The sequence below is a fragment of the Molothrus aeneus genome, chromosome 18, assembly GCF_037042795.1.
Source record: "Molothrus aeneus isolate 106 chromosome 18, BPBGC_Maene_1.0, whole genome shotgun sequence".
NCBI lineage: Eukaryota > Metazoa > Chordata > Aves > Passeriformes > Icteridae > Molothrus > Molothrus aeneus.
Window position 1 is genome coordinate 7,180,891 of NC_089663.1, and position 18,297 is coordinate 7,199,187.

At 40.9% G+C, this 18,297-nt stretch overlaps 1 protein-coding gene across 1 annotated transcript in view; it reads left to right on the plus strand.

The window, feature by feature from the left end:
* ZDHHC8 (zinc finger DHHC-type palmitoyltransferase 8) overlaps positions 1-5,407 on the plus strand; it is a 109,412-nt gene extending 104,005 nt beyond the window's left edge. Inside the window, exon 11 of the mRNA XM_066562412.1 lies at positions 1,075-5,407. Within this exon, the coding sequence (XP_066418509.1) occupies positions 1,075-1,246 (172 nt within the window). The 3' untranslated portion in view covers positions 1,247-5,407. The remainder of the gene's footprint in view (positions 1-1,074) is intronic.
* The last annotated feature ends 12,890 nt before the right edge of the window (positions 5,408-18,297 follow it).

Below are 18,297 nucleotides of genomic sequence, written 5' to 3' on the forward strand. Positions count from 1 at the left end.
AGGGAATTATTTCCAAGGTGTGAGGCAGATTATTCCTTCCCTTGGGCACAAAAGGGTGGAACTGTTCTACTTTGCAGTCTGCTGACCCAGACATTGTGTGGGTACAGAGGCAGAGCTGCGATCCTATTTGTGCAACATACCCTCCACTGAGGGAAACAGGCTGAGATCCTGTTGCTTGGCATAGAGAGCTCTGTATTTAGCAGTGTTGAGTGTCCATAGTACAGAACTGCTGATAAAAGCACAGAACTTCATGATATTACCTTAAGGCCTTGCTGCTTCCTTCCTTTCTGTGAGAAAGCATGGAGAGAAAGGATTTGCTGTGCTGAAAGCCTCAGTAACTGCCACCTGAGCAAGATGCTCAGCTGCAGCTTCTGCATGTGCTTCTGTTTTCCTTCTGGAAGCCATGGAGCTTGCAAAGCTTGAAAAGATCATGATCCTGCTGAGGATGCAGTATTTCAGCTTAGCTGGGACCTTGAGGGCAGCTCTTCAGAAATATCTTAAGTTTCCTTTGTCTCTGGTACTGATTGTGCTATGCTGGCCTCTGGTTTAGAACCCAGGTTTCTCTCTCCCGTTATCCAACAGTTTTGGAAAACTTACAGAAATGTGGAAGAACTATGACTGTAGATCTCCTGAAGTTAAGTGCAAACAAGTTGTTTCAGAGATGAGCAACAAAGTTTTGTTTACCTGGATATTTAACTGGGAAATGTTTTTTCTGAGAATTTGTTTCTGCTTTTAAAACACAGTTTGGCTTAAGGTCAGTGGTGAGCAGTGGTAACAGTTAAACTGTCCTGCGTCCTACAAATGCCTATGCAATTAGTTTGGAACAACAAAGCATTTAAGCAAGTAATTAAATTAACAAATATTACTCAGGCGTGGTCCACTAACCTAATGGCCAAATTAATTCTCTCATTTCAGTGGCTTTTCATCAAATGCACTGGCTTCAACCAGCTTGCTCCCAGGCTTGAGTATTTTGCAATGCTGGGAACTCAGGGTGACAGGGGTATTCTGAGTGAAGCCATTCTGTATGACACTTTATCACTAATATTGCATCTTTTGATATTTCTTTTGATGCAGGGATGACATGCAGTTGAAGACACCTCACAGTAAAATAAATGGACAGCCAAAAGGAATAGCCAGGCTGGGTTCAACATCAAGTTCCCAGGGGACACCAGTCAGCCCTGCTAGACACTCTAATGTTAAGAAGGTGTCTGGAGTTGGTGGAACAACCTATGAAATTTCAGTGTAAAATAAAATGAATTAAAAACAAAGAGCCATCCACTCAGCCAGCCATGAAGCTAGGAGCACTGTGAAGACTCAAACAACAACAAAGAAGGAGCAGCAGCAGTCGGCCACTCTCCTTTTCTTGTTTTGGGTTTGTTCTGTTTTCATCTTTCTCTTTTGGCCAAAAACCAGCTGCAGCCTTATTCTTGAGGGAATAATAAAATTGTACAGTCTATCAGACTCTTCCTGAACCGACAGGCGGGAACTGGCTACGACCTAAGACCACACCGAGCGGAATTCCTTCCTGCAAGAGAGCGCTAAAGCCATGGTGCGCGTGTCTGTCCAACCACTCTGTTGTGTACCAGTTGTGCTGTGAAACAGTTCAGTCAGCCAGGATCAGTCAGTTCTCCCACGCCCCTTCCCAGTTCTTCTGGCCAGCAATGTGTCTGGCAGGAGCCAGAGGACCGACTGCTGTTTTCCTGCTGACGTGGAAAGTGGGGTCCCTGCCCTGGGCAGGAGCTTCTCCTCGTCCCCCGGGCACTGCAGCTCAGGTTCCTCCTCCTGGGAAGGAACAAGGCAAGGCCACTTGGGCTGCAGACACCATGTCTTCTTTAAAAGCCTCCCTGGTCCTGGATGGGGGCAGGAGAAAGGATAGCAACAGCTTCTCCCTGTCTGCCATTGGTCTCCCTGTGTGTGAAGTTGTGTGTGTGTGCGCGTGTTTGTCTCCATGGAAAAGGACCGCAGCACTGGCGAGGATCTGCCACTGACCTCCTGCTCCCTCTGGGTTTGAAAGGCTTCTCTGACCCAGCAACAAAACCAAGCAGATGAGAAAAAAATGTTCAGATGGAAACACATTTTAAACAGCCATCAGCTGCTTTCCCTGCACCCTCCTTACCTGTTGGATTTAGGCAATAACAGAGTTTACTGCCTTGCCCTGGTGCCGTCAGTGTAATCCCGCAGCAAGGTTATCATAAGCTGTCGAATTTACAGTGTGTGTAACTGAGCCAAGCGTGCATCTAAAGGATATAAATTTTCTGTCTGCCTAATTACTAGCACATTCCCTCTGGTCTTCAATACTGTTAGACAAAGGATTTTCAATTTGGGTTTTTCCCCCCTGGGGAACAACTTTTTAAAATAATATCAATCAAATCTATTTAACATTCTGAGGTTTCTTTTTCCTGTCTCCAGAAAACTACACTTACTTTGTTGGATTTAAAGACAACTTTACCGTAAAAACCAAGAAAGGGGTGCATTACTTTTGTCAAAAATATGAGGACTCCGGCAAAGCTAATTTTGGGACAAATGGATTTTTATTTCTCTATTCCTTATCTCCTTTTCTTTACCATTCAGTTACCACCTCAGAAGTCAAAAGTACTGAGATCTGGACCAATGCTAAATTGCCAGATCATGTGTGCAATTAAGAATATCCTGAGCGACTGTTGCCAAAGTCACTAAAAATTATTATTTATCACTGAGCCAGTCAGCATACAAGACCTCGACTTCCCACCTGGTTCTCTTGGTGAATAGTTTTGATTAAAGATCTAAATCCATCATTTTTCAGGATATTAGTTTCAAGGGGTTAAATCCTTTTCAGTCCTTGACTATAATGGAAAGCTCTCCAGGTATTTGGTAGGAATTCAGAATGTGTTAATAATATCTTATTTGTTTTCATGTATGTTGAGGTTAATTATTCCAGAAGGCAAATATTGACCTTAATTTTGCCTGGTTACAATTTATATTTTGATTTGATGAATCTTGACATCTGCTGCAATACATGGTTATTATGTCCCTTGTATATCACATTATTTTTTGGAGACAAAGGTTGAAGAGAACATAAGAAAGTTAATAATCTCTCTGTGTAACGCTCTATGTTGCCTGAAGGAAGAAACATGGAAAGCAATGCATCTGCAATAGGCTAAAGTTCTGAGAGAGTGAAATAGAAATCAGTGTGCATTTTATTGCCTTGGTGATATTTTAAATGCCTGGTGTAGGGATATTGGAGAGCAGAGAAGCAATAGTCTTTCTGTGCAGATTTGCTCACTGGCATGTAGAACATTGTCTTTAGTTGGAGGCACCATGGTACCAGAAGGATGCTGGCAAACTGGATCAGGTATAGATGGAGCAATATATATTAAAGAACTGGATGGGCTGGCTAAGGAGAAGATTTAAAGGGCTAAAACATGCCACTGGCTAAGCAATGAAGTGGAAATTGAGTATCAGAATTTTACAAATATGTTACTTAAAAGTTGTAAAACCAAAGGTAAATCCAAGGGTTGTCACTGGTAACCAATGCTCTACATTTGGAATGGGGCAGAAAAGATGGAGAGGAAGGGGCAGTGAATAGTCTTCCAAGCAGAGTTTTGGACAAACTGTTTAGGACAGTCAAACTGTATTTGGACAAGTCATTAAAAATTTCTGTGAGAGGTGAGTCTGTAGGGACAAGAGGTAGACCAGATGGCCTTACAGATTTCTTCCATCTTTAACTGTTGTTAATCTGCAGTCTACCCTGATGTTAACTCCTCAGGAAGATGCAGTACTTCTTTAAGGACTGGAATTCACTCTGGTGCATAGAGTATCACAAAATTACTTGTTTTTAAAGTATCATGTATGCCATATGTAAGCCCTGAAAAAGAGGGGGTAGGAAACACATGGGATTAGGGAGTGAGACAAGGGCACATTTTATCATGTATCTTTGAATACGTACATGAAATTCATGCAAGCAAGGCTGAAAATTTGCACCAATGTAATATTTGAGATTTGCATCCCAGTGATGCTCCACTTTGATCGCTCTTTCTCTTGCATTTATAAATGAAAAAGCTACTGAGGAACTTGAAGGGCCAAAGAGCCTTTGAAGTTAACTACATTAGTTCATGAGAGAATTTCTCAGTAAGACTAAACACAGTATTGTGTGTATAAAGCACTAATATCCAGGGTTATTTTGACATAGTTCACAAGGGGTAAGGGAGAAAAAAATGATGCACTGTGTCAGTACAGGTTCAGCAGTAAGGATTATGTATCTTGTGAGTAGTTTTGCCCACAGTTGAGAGACATTCAACTTTTTCATAGGTTTACAATGGTACCAAAGTATTTTTTTTTTCCTTTTGAGGTTTGCATTTAATTCAGTGCACATAGCCTGGAGTAAATGATTCAGATTTTCTGAAAGAATAATCTAAGCAGAACTGTTAACAGGAGATTGCATGCAGCAAATCCAGCCTCATTTCCATCCAAGGCACTGAACCTGCAGCTATTTACTCATAAATGTAAGTGTCTGTTCCATAGTTCCTGTTGTGGGACTGGGGACCTATTTATTAAATCTAATTTTTGAGCAGAATCCAGCCCATATTAAAGCATAGTTCTTTAAGCAGTTTACAGATCAGCAGTAAGGTTCTTCTGTCAAGATACCCTGTTTTTTACAGACACTGCAGGCCAAATCTTCAGCTTGTATAAATTAGTGTGGCTCCATGAAAGCTCATTTAATTGATGCTAATTTATAGTAGGTGGGGATCAGCCATGAAAATCCAGCACGAGTTAACACATCCTGTAAAGTAGCTTTTTTATTTTTGTCATGCTTATTTCATGTTTCAAAAGTCTTAAATATTTTCAACATGTTTTTATTTGTAGCTGTGGATTGTATTACTTATTTAAAAAAGAGCAATAGGTTTTTTTAGTTTACGCATCAGTTTTCATTGCATATTGCATTTTATTATCCGTTTGTTCCCTGTTCATATGCTCCCATTTAGCCTCCAGGTTTTCATTGTAGTACTTTTCTGCCTTGAAAAGTTGGATCTCTATATCTTTAGTTGTATAATATATTGAGTATTATGGAATTAAATGTACCTTACTACGTGGGTGGGAGAGAGAGAAAATATTTTTACTTGAAGCCTTAATATTTTCTTTTTTTACTACTTTGTTTGTTGACCTCATAGGAAAGTCTGAATAGCAAAGACTTTGAAACTCCGGGCCAAATACTGCACTGACAGACAACCAGCATTTGGCCCCCATGTCAAAACTGGATGCAGACATAACCTGAAGTGAACAAGGGAAAAAGCCTCAGGGTGGCATATTTTCCTGAAGATCATTAATACAGTCTCAAAACATGTCTGTAAGCAAGTACATTAAAGAAGTCTTCAAGTCTTGAATTTTTAAGGAAGGTGATAGCAGGAACTGCCCTAATATCTTTCTTACATCTGCTCTTTTTTTTTTTTTTTTTTTTTTTAATTAAGCAAAACAAATGTATTTACTCAGTTTGGTTCAGCCAGCTCGGGGGGTTGCACAGAGCTCTGTGTTGGTAGCCATGTGCAGCACATGAGCTGTGGGGTGTTGCTGTTCTCATTCTAACCAAGCGTGATGTTGTGTCAACTCAGCCCGCGAGGATCCCTCCCGGGCCTGACAGTGGACGTTCCTCAGATGATGCCTGCTCTCCTACAAGCCTAATATGGAAATTGCAATGTGGTTTTCTTTGGACTATATCTGTGGTCCAGACTAGAGATATATAGAGAGATATATATATAGTCAATATTTTTTTGTGTGTGTGGGAAAGATGGGGTCAAGCTTTTCTGTCTCTGACAGTCTGGAAAGTTAATGTCGAACCGTTTTTATGGTCTGTATTTCACCTGTTCTGCCACCTTGAATTGTTGGAATGTATCCGTGCAGGCTTTGTGGAGCTCTGTCTGTAACCTTTTTTGTGGCTCTCGTAATACATATATATTTTTTAAACCTTTGAGTCACTTCAGTATTTTCAAGTGTCTGTTTCTGCCTCAGCTGCATTTGTTTGCTGAGATGGTTCACGGTGCGCTGCCGTTTCTCACTTCCACTTGTGCCGAACCTGAACTGGAAGAGCAGAACTGGAAAGGCCAGTTCCAGTGCAAAGGACTAAACTGGCAAAATATTCAAAAAAGTGACTGCACGTTAAATCTCATTTTCAAGATGCCTATGGTAGAGTAGGAGATATGGTGAGTCTTTACAAGAGTGTCTCCCAGCTGTGACCAATGAATCATGTTTGGGAGGTCACAGCAAGTGGTCCATGAAACAACGCTAAATGAAGTTTTCTGTACTGTTTATTTAAGTTGTGGGGTTAATAGGGAGCCTGTGGTCCAGCACAAATTTTGAATCACTGCCATAGAGTAACTGGAAAAATTTTTATATTGGTATTTGTTGAATACATTCTGTCCAGGTCATGTGGGTTTAGTAATCCCAAACATGCGCAATTCTTAATCTGTCTTCATCTGTCTGTTTCTAGTCTTTGGAAATATGTCCATTTGATCTGTCAGACTGTCTTACAACACACACAGCTGCCAAGCCCTGCAGCTGCTGCAGGATTTCTGATGCCATAATTTGCATATATAGGCTAATTGCATTAAGCAAGGATCCATTCGAGCATGTTCATTATAAATGCCAGTCATATTTGTGTGCTGTTGTGTCTTCACATGGCAGAGATTACCTTTTATATAAAATGGCCCAAACTGTAATCACCAGGCTTCATGGATGTTGGCTACATCAAGCAGGATTATATAAGGCCATGATCTGTTTCAATACATTTTATTTAAAGATATCTTGGCTTACAGCAATCTCAGCTTTCCTCTCTCTGAGTAATGAGTAAATTATCCAAGTTTGTATTTAATTTTTTCATTGTTGTCACTTTTCATTCTGCAGGACAAGTTTAGGTTCACATTTTGGAGCGTAATAAGGAGAGACAAAGGAAACTATTTATACAGGTGAATATGTCTTTTAAAAAGAGAGAATCAGTTTTACAATAAATAGATTAGAATTACTGTCAAAATTGGTTTGGTTCATCTTGTCACAATAACTTGAAATTTAACATAAGGCTTATTTCACAGCTGATATCTCTAACCCTGAAACATTTCTTAAATGTTTAAAAACATTTCAAATTATACGAAGAAATATGATCTACTTTTACAGATTAAAACAGTCCTGGAGAAGTGATGGTACATTTTACAGTGCCTTATATATATGTGTATATATTTATATGTATATATATAATGCCTATATATATATAATGTATATGTAATTGTGTACATAGAGTCGGGTAAAACTAGTTACAGGTGTCTCTCTCTGATATATTTTAAATGGAACTGATCTGTCTTGATAGAAAAAAAAATGGTTGTAGCAGCACCAAAATTCACAAAACTGAAATTACTTTTAAAAAATGTAAGCAAATAAAGTAGACTGGAAACAGTGTTTCTGCCAGTGGTTGTGTTCCAGGCTATGGAAGACTGATAGACAGACACACCATTTTAAGGGATATTCAGAGAGAAGGGAGGCAGTGCTGGAAGCTTGGAGAAAGTAGTGAATGTGTAAGAGCACCTTGCTTTAGAAGTTGTGTTGCCATCCTGTTCACCTTTTACACATCCATCCCCTGTGTGAACTTTTCAGGCAGTAATTTATAAAGCACTGACATAGCCTGTCCATTTGATATTAGATGTTGAATACCCCTGGCCTGGGGTGGACAGCGAGCACTGTGGGCAATGCTGAGGTTTAATAACACTTCTAGACTGTGTTAAGATATTCTGTCAATCTGCTCCTCATTAATGGAAGTAATCTTTGCCTTTGTGGGCATGGGCCAGATTGATCAGACTACATGGCAGAAGTGCACAACATGGCTTAGGCAGCAGATTCTGCCGGACCAGGAGCTTTTCTAGGGGTTTAGTTGCATTGTAGAAAAAAAGGAGAGCCACAGGTAAGTCTTTTATTTTAAAAAATATCCCCTTTCTGAAATAAAATTCTTTTATGAACATAAGTAATTCAAAAACCTTTCTTTCAGCAGACTTGGTGAAGTATCTGCCATGTAAAAGCCATAAAGGCTGTGTGCTGCCTTCTGAGGTTGATTTCACACCTTTTAACTTCCAGCCTCCACATGGGGCTTGGATTATCCATCTATCTCTTCAATATGGGGTAAGAGCAGGATTTTCAAGGATTTATTTGAGCATTGTCTGTGTGTGTGTGTGTGAAACCCTCCAACTGAGTTCAGTGGTAACTGAAAGAAATAATGGGAAGGATATGTGTGGTTAGCCAGAGAAATGGCAATGCCTGGAACTCTCTAAGGGAAAAGTTGCCTTCCATACAAGTGAAGAACTGTCCTTTGGTTAGCACTGTTGTTTTGGAACTGAAGCATGCTCGTGGGTTTGGCTTCAATAAACCTTACAATTACACACAGTCATCCATGAGGACTCAAAGTAGGGCTTTCAGCACCAAAATCAAAAGATTTGATACCCCAAATGAACACCTAAAATGAGAATTTCTGTTTTCAGAATAACAATAACATATTGAGCTTATGAGTGCTATGCCTGGCTCACACTGAAATCTCACTTCCCCTGAAATCAGTGGTAGTTTTTCCTTTAACATTAATAGTGCCTCATTATACTTTACATGCCATTAGGAGTGGCACTCACAGCAATTTGCTTTCTGCTGTAGTTTATTGACATTAGGACTTCTTCAAGCCTCTGACTTGGAGCAAATCAAATACTTGCTTTTTTTTTTTTTTTCCCTCTCAACAGCACAAAGGGAAAAGTGGAATTTCATAAACACATCCCATTCTGGGGTCAACTTAATTTTTAATGGAACTTCTGTCCCTACTCCACAGAACAGAGATAGTCTTCATGGAGGGATTTTTGAGTGGCAGGGGAAGGAGGAATTTGGGATTAGTGGTGGAGCAGCAGTGTGGGCTCTTCTGCCTTGTGGCTTGTCCTTTCCTGCAGTGTGCAGGGGAGAGGCTCCTGGGCAGTGGTTTCCTCCTGCATTCACTGCTCCCATGGATATGAGGTGGATGGCTCCTGGTGTGCCAGTTGCACACTTATATATCTTGAAAGCCTCTTTCAGTTACATAGGAGCAGAGCACATGGGGATCTTTGGGTCAGAGCTGACTGTGGAAATTCATAAAATTGCATTATATTCTGGTTCTAGTCACGGGCACAGGTGGTTTAGCAGAATACAGCTTTGCTGTCAGCTTTTTCTCTTGTATAGTCATTGGAACAGATGGTGAAAGGATTGTTGAGGGTCTGTTTTAAATACAAGCAATGCCACTTTTTCTTAGGAAAAGCTCTTGTAGAAACTGCAGTGTCTGAGTAAATTCAGTGAGTAACAGCATAATCCATTTTTTGCAGCCTGTATATTATGGATCCATCTGGCCTTGGGATCAGCCTTTAGTGTCTCATTGACAGATACCTAAAACAACAGACTTAAAAACAGAGAAGTAAGTAGTTATAAATAGGTGGTACTTGGTTATGACTAATTTTTTGGGCACACTGTGACATACAGTGGAGACAAACTGCTCTGTTGTTGGCCACAATCCCCTCCATCAGAACTCACATGCTTTGCACTGCTGTTGTTTGGAGCTTCTCAGCTTCCAGCTGTGACTCACGGTGACAGAGGTACCAGCCAGATGTTCTTCTCCAAACATGGGCTGCACGTGAGGCACAGGAATGGGCTTCAAGCCTTCTGGCACCAGTTCTGACTCCACTGCAGATTCCTGCTGCCTCATTTGTCTTTCTGTGCCTCTTTGCTCCATCTTGGATGAGGATGTGACTTCCTGACTCACAAATGTGTTGTGTTTGTGAGAGGCTCAAGCCCTGCTGTTCTGCAATCAGTTCTGGAGCTGAAGACAGGCAGATGCCTCCCATAGGTATCCTGGAGCAGTAGGACATTTTTGGGGCACATTTAGCCTCAAATGAAAGCATCACATAGGTAGTGGTTTTGAGGAGGAAGATTTTTGGGTGTTTGTGATGGGTGTTTTTCACAATAATCATGGTACTTCATGCTGATTTTGGCAAGCTGTTTTAGTAAACAGATAAAGACATTTCTGCCTTGATCCTTCCATTGACTCCCTGCATATTTCCCTATAATCCAAAGCCTCTGCACATTACCCACACAGCACAATCCTCATTCCAAGAGACCATATGCTTCATTGCCTTAAGCAGTTCTGCTCTCCCCTGCCTGCTTCTTGGAGCAGTTGTACATAATAATATCCAAAATGACTGAGCAGAAATGCAGTAAAAGAAATGGCTGGAGCTTGGGAGTGACCTCAAGAAGGGAGGACACTGTGATGTGCTGGTGAGGCACAGAACACATCAAGAGCTGAGTTCCACAGCCATTGACATGTCGTGGGCAGCTGAGGAAACCCAGGCTTTTACATCTCTTGAGGGCAAGGACTGAGCTGCTGTGTTGCCATGTGAAAAATGTTACTAATTTCTGTCTTTTTTTGTGTCTGTTTTAGTGTTGTACAGAAGTACATATCCATTTATCTACATTGTCAAATTAACAGCACATAAAGCTTGTCAAAGAAGGAATAATGTCTATTAGTGCACAAAATTATTCCTTTTCTAGTATGGTCTTTCACTCAAGGAGTAGGAATAAGATGGAAATTATTAATTCCTGAGATTTTAACACAGGAAAGCACATCCTGATTTAGGGAATAGGAAAAAATAGGTGTGTCCATGTGTAAACAGAAATCACATGAGTTGATTTAACTGTAAAGGCAAAAAAATAGTGTTTCCACTTACACTGAACAACAAAATAGCTACATTTTTTAAAACATGTAAAAACCGTCATATGAATCAATATCATAGAAATTTAGTGTATTTCTCCCTAATTTTAACAGAATTTTTAGTATGGTTCTCTATGAATATTTTCATTTCTTTTTGAGAATAATAATTTTATTATATGTACTCAAATTCTAGGGATATTTATACAGCTTCTGTTTATGTATCTCTGAAGCCCTGGATGCTTCAGGACTGCATTTCAGCTCTGTGACACAAATGAAGGAAAGAGTCCTTTTTGGACATAGGAGACTTGGGGTGTGCTCTCTGGTTCAGTTCTATGTGTATAAAAATACATATTGGTTCAGTTTTATATGTATAAAAATATATATACACTCTGCTACTATTATTAGCAATCCCCTGCATGGACTGGGGAAGCAATGCTCTCCTTAGCCTGGGTTGACATTACTTGATTTTTGAAGCTGAGTTCCTTGGATGCTCCATGACTGCCTAATCCTAGGCTTAAGGATAAATTAATCACTTGAATCCTACAACTAGTGACTTGAATAACTTACACTAATGTGGTATTCAGACTGGCTCAGTGCAGCAGGCTGATTTTCACCTGAGGGTCCTTAACATTTCCCTAGGAAATGCATGAATACATTAGTGGAAATTTGATGGAACAAGTTCAGTAACAATTTGGAAGAGAGAAAGAGCCACAATGCCTTTTTGTCTGATCTATTCCTATAGCAATTTCCAAGTTGTTACACACACATAAATATACACATACATTTACATATATATGTATGTGCCCAGATATTTATAAAACCAGCCACAGCCTTTCAATTGTGTGTGCTGTGATTCATCAGCAGCAATAGTTTTTGGCAGGGACATAATTTCAAATCTTCTGCTGAGGATGCCTGCCAAGACATTGTTGGACAAAGATAGGATGAGGAAAGTTATTTATAAATGGGGATAATTAGGTCCTGTGCTTATTAGTGTTGAGGATGAGACAGAAAGACGGCATGTGTAGTAATGAGTATTGTAATATGAGAAGATGCTCTCCATGATTTTCTAATTGTTGAGAGGAAAAAGAATTTTCAAAAACCTTCTCAGGTGAAATAACATCATTATGTGCTGCTCCCAGCTATGAGATTCAGACTGGGAGCTTGTGTACTATACTGTAGGAGAAGTCTCAGACTAATGGAAGCTTGGAATACTTCCACAGGATCCACAGGATCCAGGTGCTGACTGTCATAACTGAGATGAGATTCTGTTTCCTCCATCCTGGACTTCACAGTTTGTGTTCAGGCAAAAAACAGCCCTGATCAGACATAGGAACTGCATTAACTCCTTTTCTGTGGAAGCAGTGCTCACAACCACACTGTCAGGAGAGAGCACTGTGCTGCCTGGTGCTCTGCTCATCACCTCTGTCAGCAGAGGCAAGGCTATTGCTGTGTTCCAGCAGTCATGTAGATGTGTGTTACATGCCCTTTTTTCCTTCAAGAGATACTGTCACTGGGACAAATTCACCTTTCTACTGGTATTCTCCCCAGAGGTATAAATCCAGTGAGCACAGTGTGAAATTGCTCCCTGCAGGGTCTGGAGGGTACCTGTGCTCACACAGTCTGCACAGCAGCCAGGACAATGCTCTCAGCCAGTTACTACAGGGGACTGGTCCCACAGTGAGTCAGGAGAATAGCCATTAATATTAAAAATGTCTTGGCTCCTGGCTTTGTACCAAGCTTACTAGATAGTGTGACTAATGTGTAGGAGACAACTAAGCACATATCTGTGTTGAAACAGTTGAATATCCCATTAACTTTTCTTACTTCCAAGCTATTTGGACTGGTCTCACAATGCTTGGGATTTTTATGGCCTGAAGCTCCTGCAGTCTCAAGTAAATGGTTGCTTTGGGGGTTTCTGAGCTTTTCATTAGAGGTGAGGGGAAGAAATAGTCTTCAGCATTGCAGAGAAGCTTGAAATACAAAAATGGAGTCTCTCCAAAGGTCATTATTTCCCTGCACAGTGTGGGGTTTTTTAAACTCTGGCACAATACTGACAGGGTCCAGTGCCTTCAGAAAGATTATTCCTGTATTTAAAGGTGGGTGCAGTGTAAGCAAGTGCCTGGCTTGGCCTGGGCCTTGGTCTCTCTGAAGGGGGAGTGTTGGGAGAGCTGCTCTGGCTAAATCACTGCCACAGCTGCTATCTCTGCCCTGTGGCCAGCATAGAATGTCACCTGTGTGGCTGAGTATCTCCCAGGCTCTCCAGACCTGGAGCATCACTTCCCCCAAAACTATTTCATCCCAGGGTTTTGCCTACACATCCTCAATGCAGCCTGTATGTGAAAACACTGCATTTAAATGCTGTTGCCAAAAAAAGAATCAGCAGGGTTTAGACAGCCTGTGCCAAGCTCATCCCTAGGGTGATTTTTTTGAAGTAAAGCAGGGAATATCTAAAACAGCTCCTGGCAGAGAGATAGGAAAGAATATTTGAGGGAGCTAGAATTTTGCCTTTGTATTTCTTGTAAAGCATTAAAGGGATCCTTAGAACTAGAAATCTCTTAAAGTGTGTAATTATGTACGTCACGGTGTCTCAGATGGTTCTGCAGGCAGAGCACTCTCTTTCCTGCTAAGGGAATTTTGCAGAGCAGGTTTTTTTGTGGTTTGCAAGGGCACCTAAAAGCAGTGCTGGGTTTACAGACTGCAGTGCCTAAATATTAAATGCTCAGTAGTGACAGTTACTATCAAACACAATAGACTGTCAAGACCATTACAACTATTTATTTTTCTTTCTAAAACAGAAAAATAAAGGAAAAAAGTGCAAAGGGAGATCAGTTGAACTTTACAAAAGCAGCATGTGCTATTGCAAAAGCAAATTTTCACTTGCTAATCAGGATTAGAAGAAATGCCTGAGTTGTTTCATTGTTGGGAGCTATCAGCAGCACCTGTGCTTCATTAGCAAAATCAAAGTTTACTGTTATCTAAGACAAAAACATGGGGGGGGGCAGGTGGTCCTTGAGGCAATAATACCAAATCCCCTTTTGTTTCCTGGAGAATGATTACAGTGAAATTCTTTGCTTATGTTTCCATTCTTTAGACCATCTGTTTCAAATTAAACCCTTCTGGCAGGATACATCATCATTTATTACAGCATTACATTAGATAATGCAGTGTTAGTACGGCTGTTATAAACCCTGAGCTTCATGAGTGGGACTTCAGGGACAGAATTGAGGTGTTTACTTAATGAAAGGGCCAGAGACTGTTAATAAAACTGGTTTTCCAGTTCAGAAATGACTTTTTTTATAGGTCTTCCACAATTACATTTCTGGTGTGTCTTGATCTGCAACTCTGAATGCGTTTGGTAGAGTGAAAACTTGTGGATTTAGATGACTGAAAGCAAAGGAACTGAGCAGGACTTGTCAGTAACAAACTGTGAGACACCTAAGGCTGGAAACACAGTCCCTGCACATGATGGGGTGACAGCCATTTCCAGAAATCTCCAGTGCCCTGTAGCATTCAAGGGACACCCCATGTGATTCTAGAGCACACAAAGATCTGGCAGGTAATACCCCACATCTGAAGGAATTTTCTACATTTTCATTCTTGTCCCCTGTAGAAACTCTTTTTTTTTAAGCTTTCTGTCAGAGGCAAAGCTTCACATGCCAATAGACAGAAGACTGGCCTTGGTCCTAGAACTGTCCTGTCCCTGCAGTCTCAACCATTTGGGGACAGTTTAAGAAACACAAGACCTTGCAAGGAGGCTTTTTTTTTTTTTTTTTAATTCTCAGTCCCAGTGTACTGAAGAGGCTCACTCACTCCCTACTAAAGGAGTAGGGAAAAGGATTCAGTCCCAGGAAATGAGCAGTTCCTTATAGGTGTATTTCAGATACTTCCGTTTGCCAGCGATGCCCACTGTTACTAAAAAAAAAAATCTTTCAATCTACTTCAGTTAGAAAGATGATGACTGTGAGAGCAAAATTGAAAAATAGATTAATAATTCATGATATAAAGACTTTGTATGCTTTAGATAAGGCAAAGCCTTCTTTTAAATATGCTTATAGAGAGTGTGCCTGGGGAAGAGGACAAGTCTTTCATCTTAAATGTGCTTCCCATTTTTTTCTGGTCAAAGTAAATCTGAAGAATCCTCTAGTAGATGATTCATACCACCTAGATTAAATTCAAGATCTGAATCACTGCTATAATATATATATACAGAGTTTCTTTCATGCCACAATCTCCCAAAATTGCTGTATTTAACCAACACAGTATTTGTCCTGGTTACCCTTCAGCAATGCAGTCAGACACAGTCAGGAAGCCAGCATCTGCTTCAAAATATTTTTTTTAACTAATCAAATCATACTAACCAGAGTTGCTTAAAACTGATATTCTCTCTTGCTCCATTAAAAAAAAATGGAACTTAAATATCATCATTTTATAACCCAAAAGTTTAGTGTATCATTTAAATGTTGCAGGATCCGAAGCAGGCCAGGATGACATCAGTATTTCCTTTAAGAAGGCCAGCAGTAAGTCCACAGTGTATGTCTGAACACATGTGGTTCAAATGACATAATGTTAACTTTTTTCCTCTCTCTCTCTGTTGTTCTTTCGAGAATAAATTTACACTTTTTTGTTTGTTTTTTTTTTAATAGTGGGAAGGTGATACATGGTGAGTAAAAATTTTTGAGGTCATGGAAGAGGCTTTTCAAAACCACATTTTCCTTGTTTCAAATGTCCTTTTATTACTCTGTTTTGTCTGAAAAAAATAAGCCTGAAAGTTCATAAACTTTGCTTGCCAGTTGTAGGCTAGAGACCTACCCTTGCTCTCCCTGTAGCTAATGGTAAAACATCCAAACACTGACTCATCCCTGTGCTGATCCAAGTCCCATCCAGAGATGAATTGTTTGTGTTCCTGGTGAAGTTAACCCCGAGGGCTGCTGGGCCTGCTTTAACGGGGTTTTTCTGCCTGCCAGGGGAAACCATTTATTTGGCCTCACCTGTGTTGACCTTTCTGAAACCTTTTTCTGGCTTTCTGTCTTCTCTTTTCTTTGTTCTAGTCACAGCACAGTTCAGAGGCTGCCCTAACCTTGGGCATCCTCCTTGAAGGTATCTCTGCATCAAACCACAGAAATGGGATAAGCCCCTGGGAATCATCCCTGAGGATTGGACCTATGGCATCAGTAGCACAAGCATTTACTGTTTTCACTAACAGAATAATTCCATTAGTGGGCATCAGTAGGTTGTTATCCTCTTAGTTGGATTTTCTGCTTACAGATGAAATACAACACAACAAAACTGGATTAAAATAGCAGCAATATAAATACATATAAAAAGAACAAAGAGAAAGAAGCTGGGTAGTTATTGATGGAACACAGGACTGTATATTCAAGCTAGTGGTAATCTTCAACAAATTATTTCTGAGGGGTTTTTTTTACATAATTGAATTGCAAGTTTTAAAAAGTGGTAAACATAATCTAATTAACAACATTTTTGGACATACTGAGGAAAATCTAAGGTAATCTCAGAAGACTTCGCAACATAAATTATCTAAGTGTATTAGTACCTAACCCAAGCAAAACAAACTGCAGAATGGAGCACAGGCACATGAGATTGCTGATGGTGAAGTGTTAGTGCGGAAGAATGACAGCCAAAATGCAGCACTGAGGCAAACAATCAATATTATCCATTCTCATTTTCTAGCATAATGAGATTGCTCAGATGTTCAGCAATACATTTTTTGTGCTGGGGAACAATTTTGACTATTGCTTAATAACAGTCTGAAACTTTTCTGGTGGTGAGCAGAGCTCAGCCCTGGTGCATTTGGTGTTTATTAGAAACTTGCCTGTGTTTATTACTGGATTTTGACCTCAAATGGCAGATATTTGTGTGAGCAATGCACCTCGAATAGCACTGACATTTCAAATGGAACCATATGATTTTAGAATTCAGTTCAAGCTACTGAGAAATTTATCAGGAATAGTTTTATTTGTTCAATCCAGTTTCAGCCTGTCCCTGTCCCCAAGTGAGTGATGGTGTCTGGTGCAGTTTTTTCCTTCTTTTGTGAGATACTGGAGGTCAAATGGGATTCAGGTTAGAGGGTAGGCTGGAGAGGAAGAGGCAGGACACCAGTGGGAGCATTTAATGGAGAGTAAGTATTACTAGGGATAAAAGAGAAAAGGCATTATGAGAGAAAATATTTTGAAAGTATTTGCAGGACTTTCGGAGACTGAGACCTGGGGAAAAGGGACCATGCTGCTTTAGGAGGAATTGGATGTGAGGTTTTGAAACCAAACTTTTTTCTTCTGGGTTCTTGGTAAGAAAGAACATGCACAGTATAAATACACACACCTGCCTATATAATAAGATAAACTGAAGAAAAAAATTACCATTTTAAAGCTATATAAGAAGAAACAGAAAGCTGAGTATCTTAAATACAGAGAATAAGCAGGCAAGAAGGATAAAGGAGGGTGTGTAGCAGATTTTCATCAGGGTCCGATTTACTTATGTGACCCCTGGGAGCCACTGTCGGTCTGTGAAATGCCCCAGAGCCAAAGGACCTGTGCTCCAGTCTGATGTGCCTCCTCTGCATGGTATGTGTGTGAGACAGAGACACGGAGTGGTGGGCAGGGGAAAGACACTCCGCTGGGAAAGCTGGAAGGTGGCTGAACTTTAACAGAAAGACCATTTTCTTTGGGCAGGCACAGCGTCCTTGTGTACCCCTGCCGTCCCTGTTAACTCCGGGCTCAGGGGAACGCATCTCTGTGTGCTCGGCAGGGGACAGGCTCTGGTCTCAGTGGCTCTGCAGTCACTCACACTGGTTGAAATTTGGCAGCTGGAAACTGTCTGCCCAGCTGGCATGCCAGGGGAATAGCAGGAACAGTATTATAGAATTTGTGGTGTGGGGAATGTGGGTATGGAGTTAAAGCTTGAACAGGTGGACAGGAGTGGTAAGAATGCATAATTGAATAAGCAAAGGCTGGAAAATGGAATCTGTAGAATCTGCTGGCATCCCAAGGTCCACATTCAGCAGCACTTCTGTCACCATTTGCAAACTGCTGAATCTGACAGGTAAAAACCAGTGCTGAATTTGGGATGTCAGCTCAGAAAAAGAGGGCTCTGTTCTGATTCTCTCTCCGTAAGGCCTCTGCTGTGAGGTTAAGACAGCGCCATTGGCCATCTATAGGTAATTAACATTGCAGTGTGAAGTAATTAACATTCCAGTTCCACCGTGCCTTTCTTCTGCACAAGGCAATGTGGAGCTGTAATGAGCTCTGGCTTCTGAAGGGAGTCTCTGTGTGAAGCGGGGAGCAGCGTTCAGGCCAGAGGCACAAGAGGTGGGAAGGGAATGCCCAGGTGGGTGCTGCAAGCTCCGCTCTGCTGAGCCCACCTGGCTGGTGACACTTTTATTTCCCAAACCGCAGGTTCCTGGTTTCCAGTGCCAGGGACCCAGTGCTGCCTGCAAGAGATCTATTCCTGTATGACAGAATCACAGAATCACTGGGGTCGGAAGGGACCTCTGGAGATCATCCAGTCCCACCCCCAGCCAAAGCAGGGTCACCGAGAACAGGTGACACAGGAACGCATCC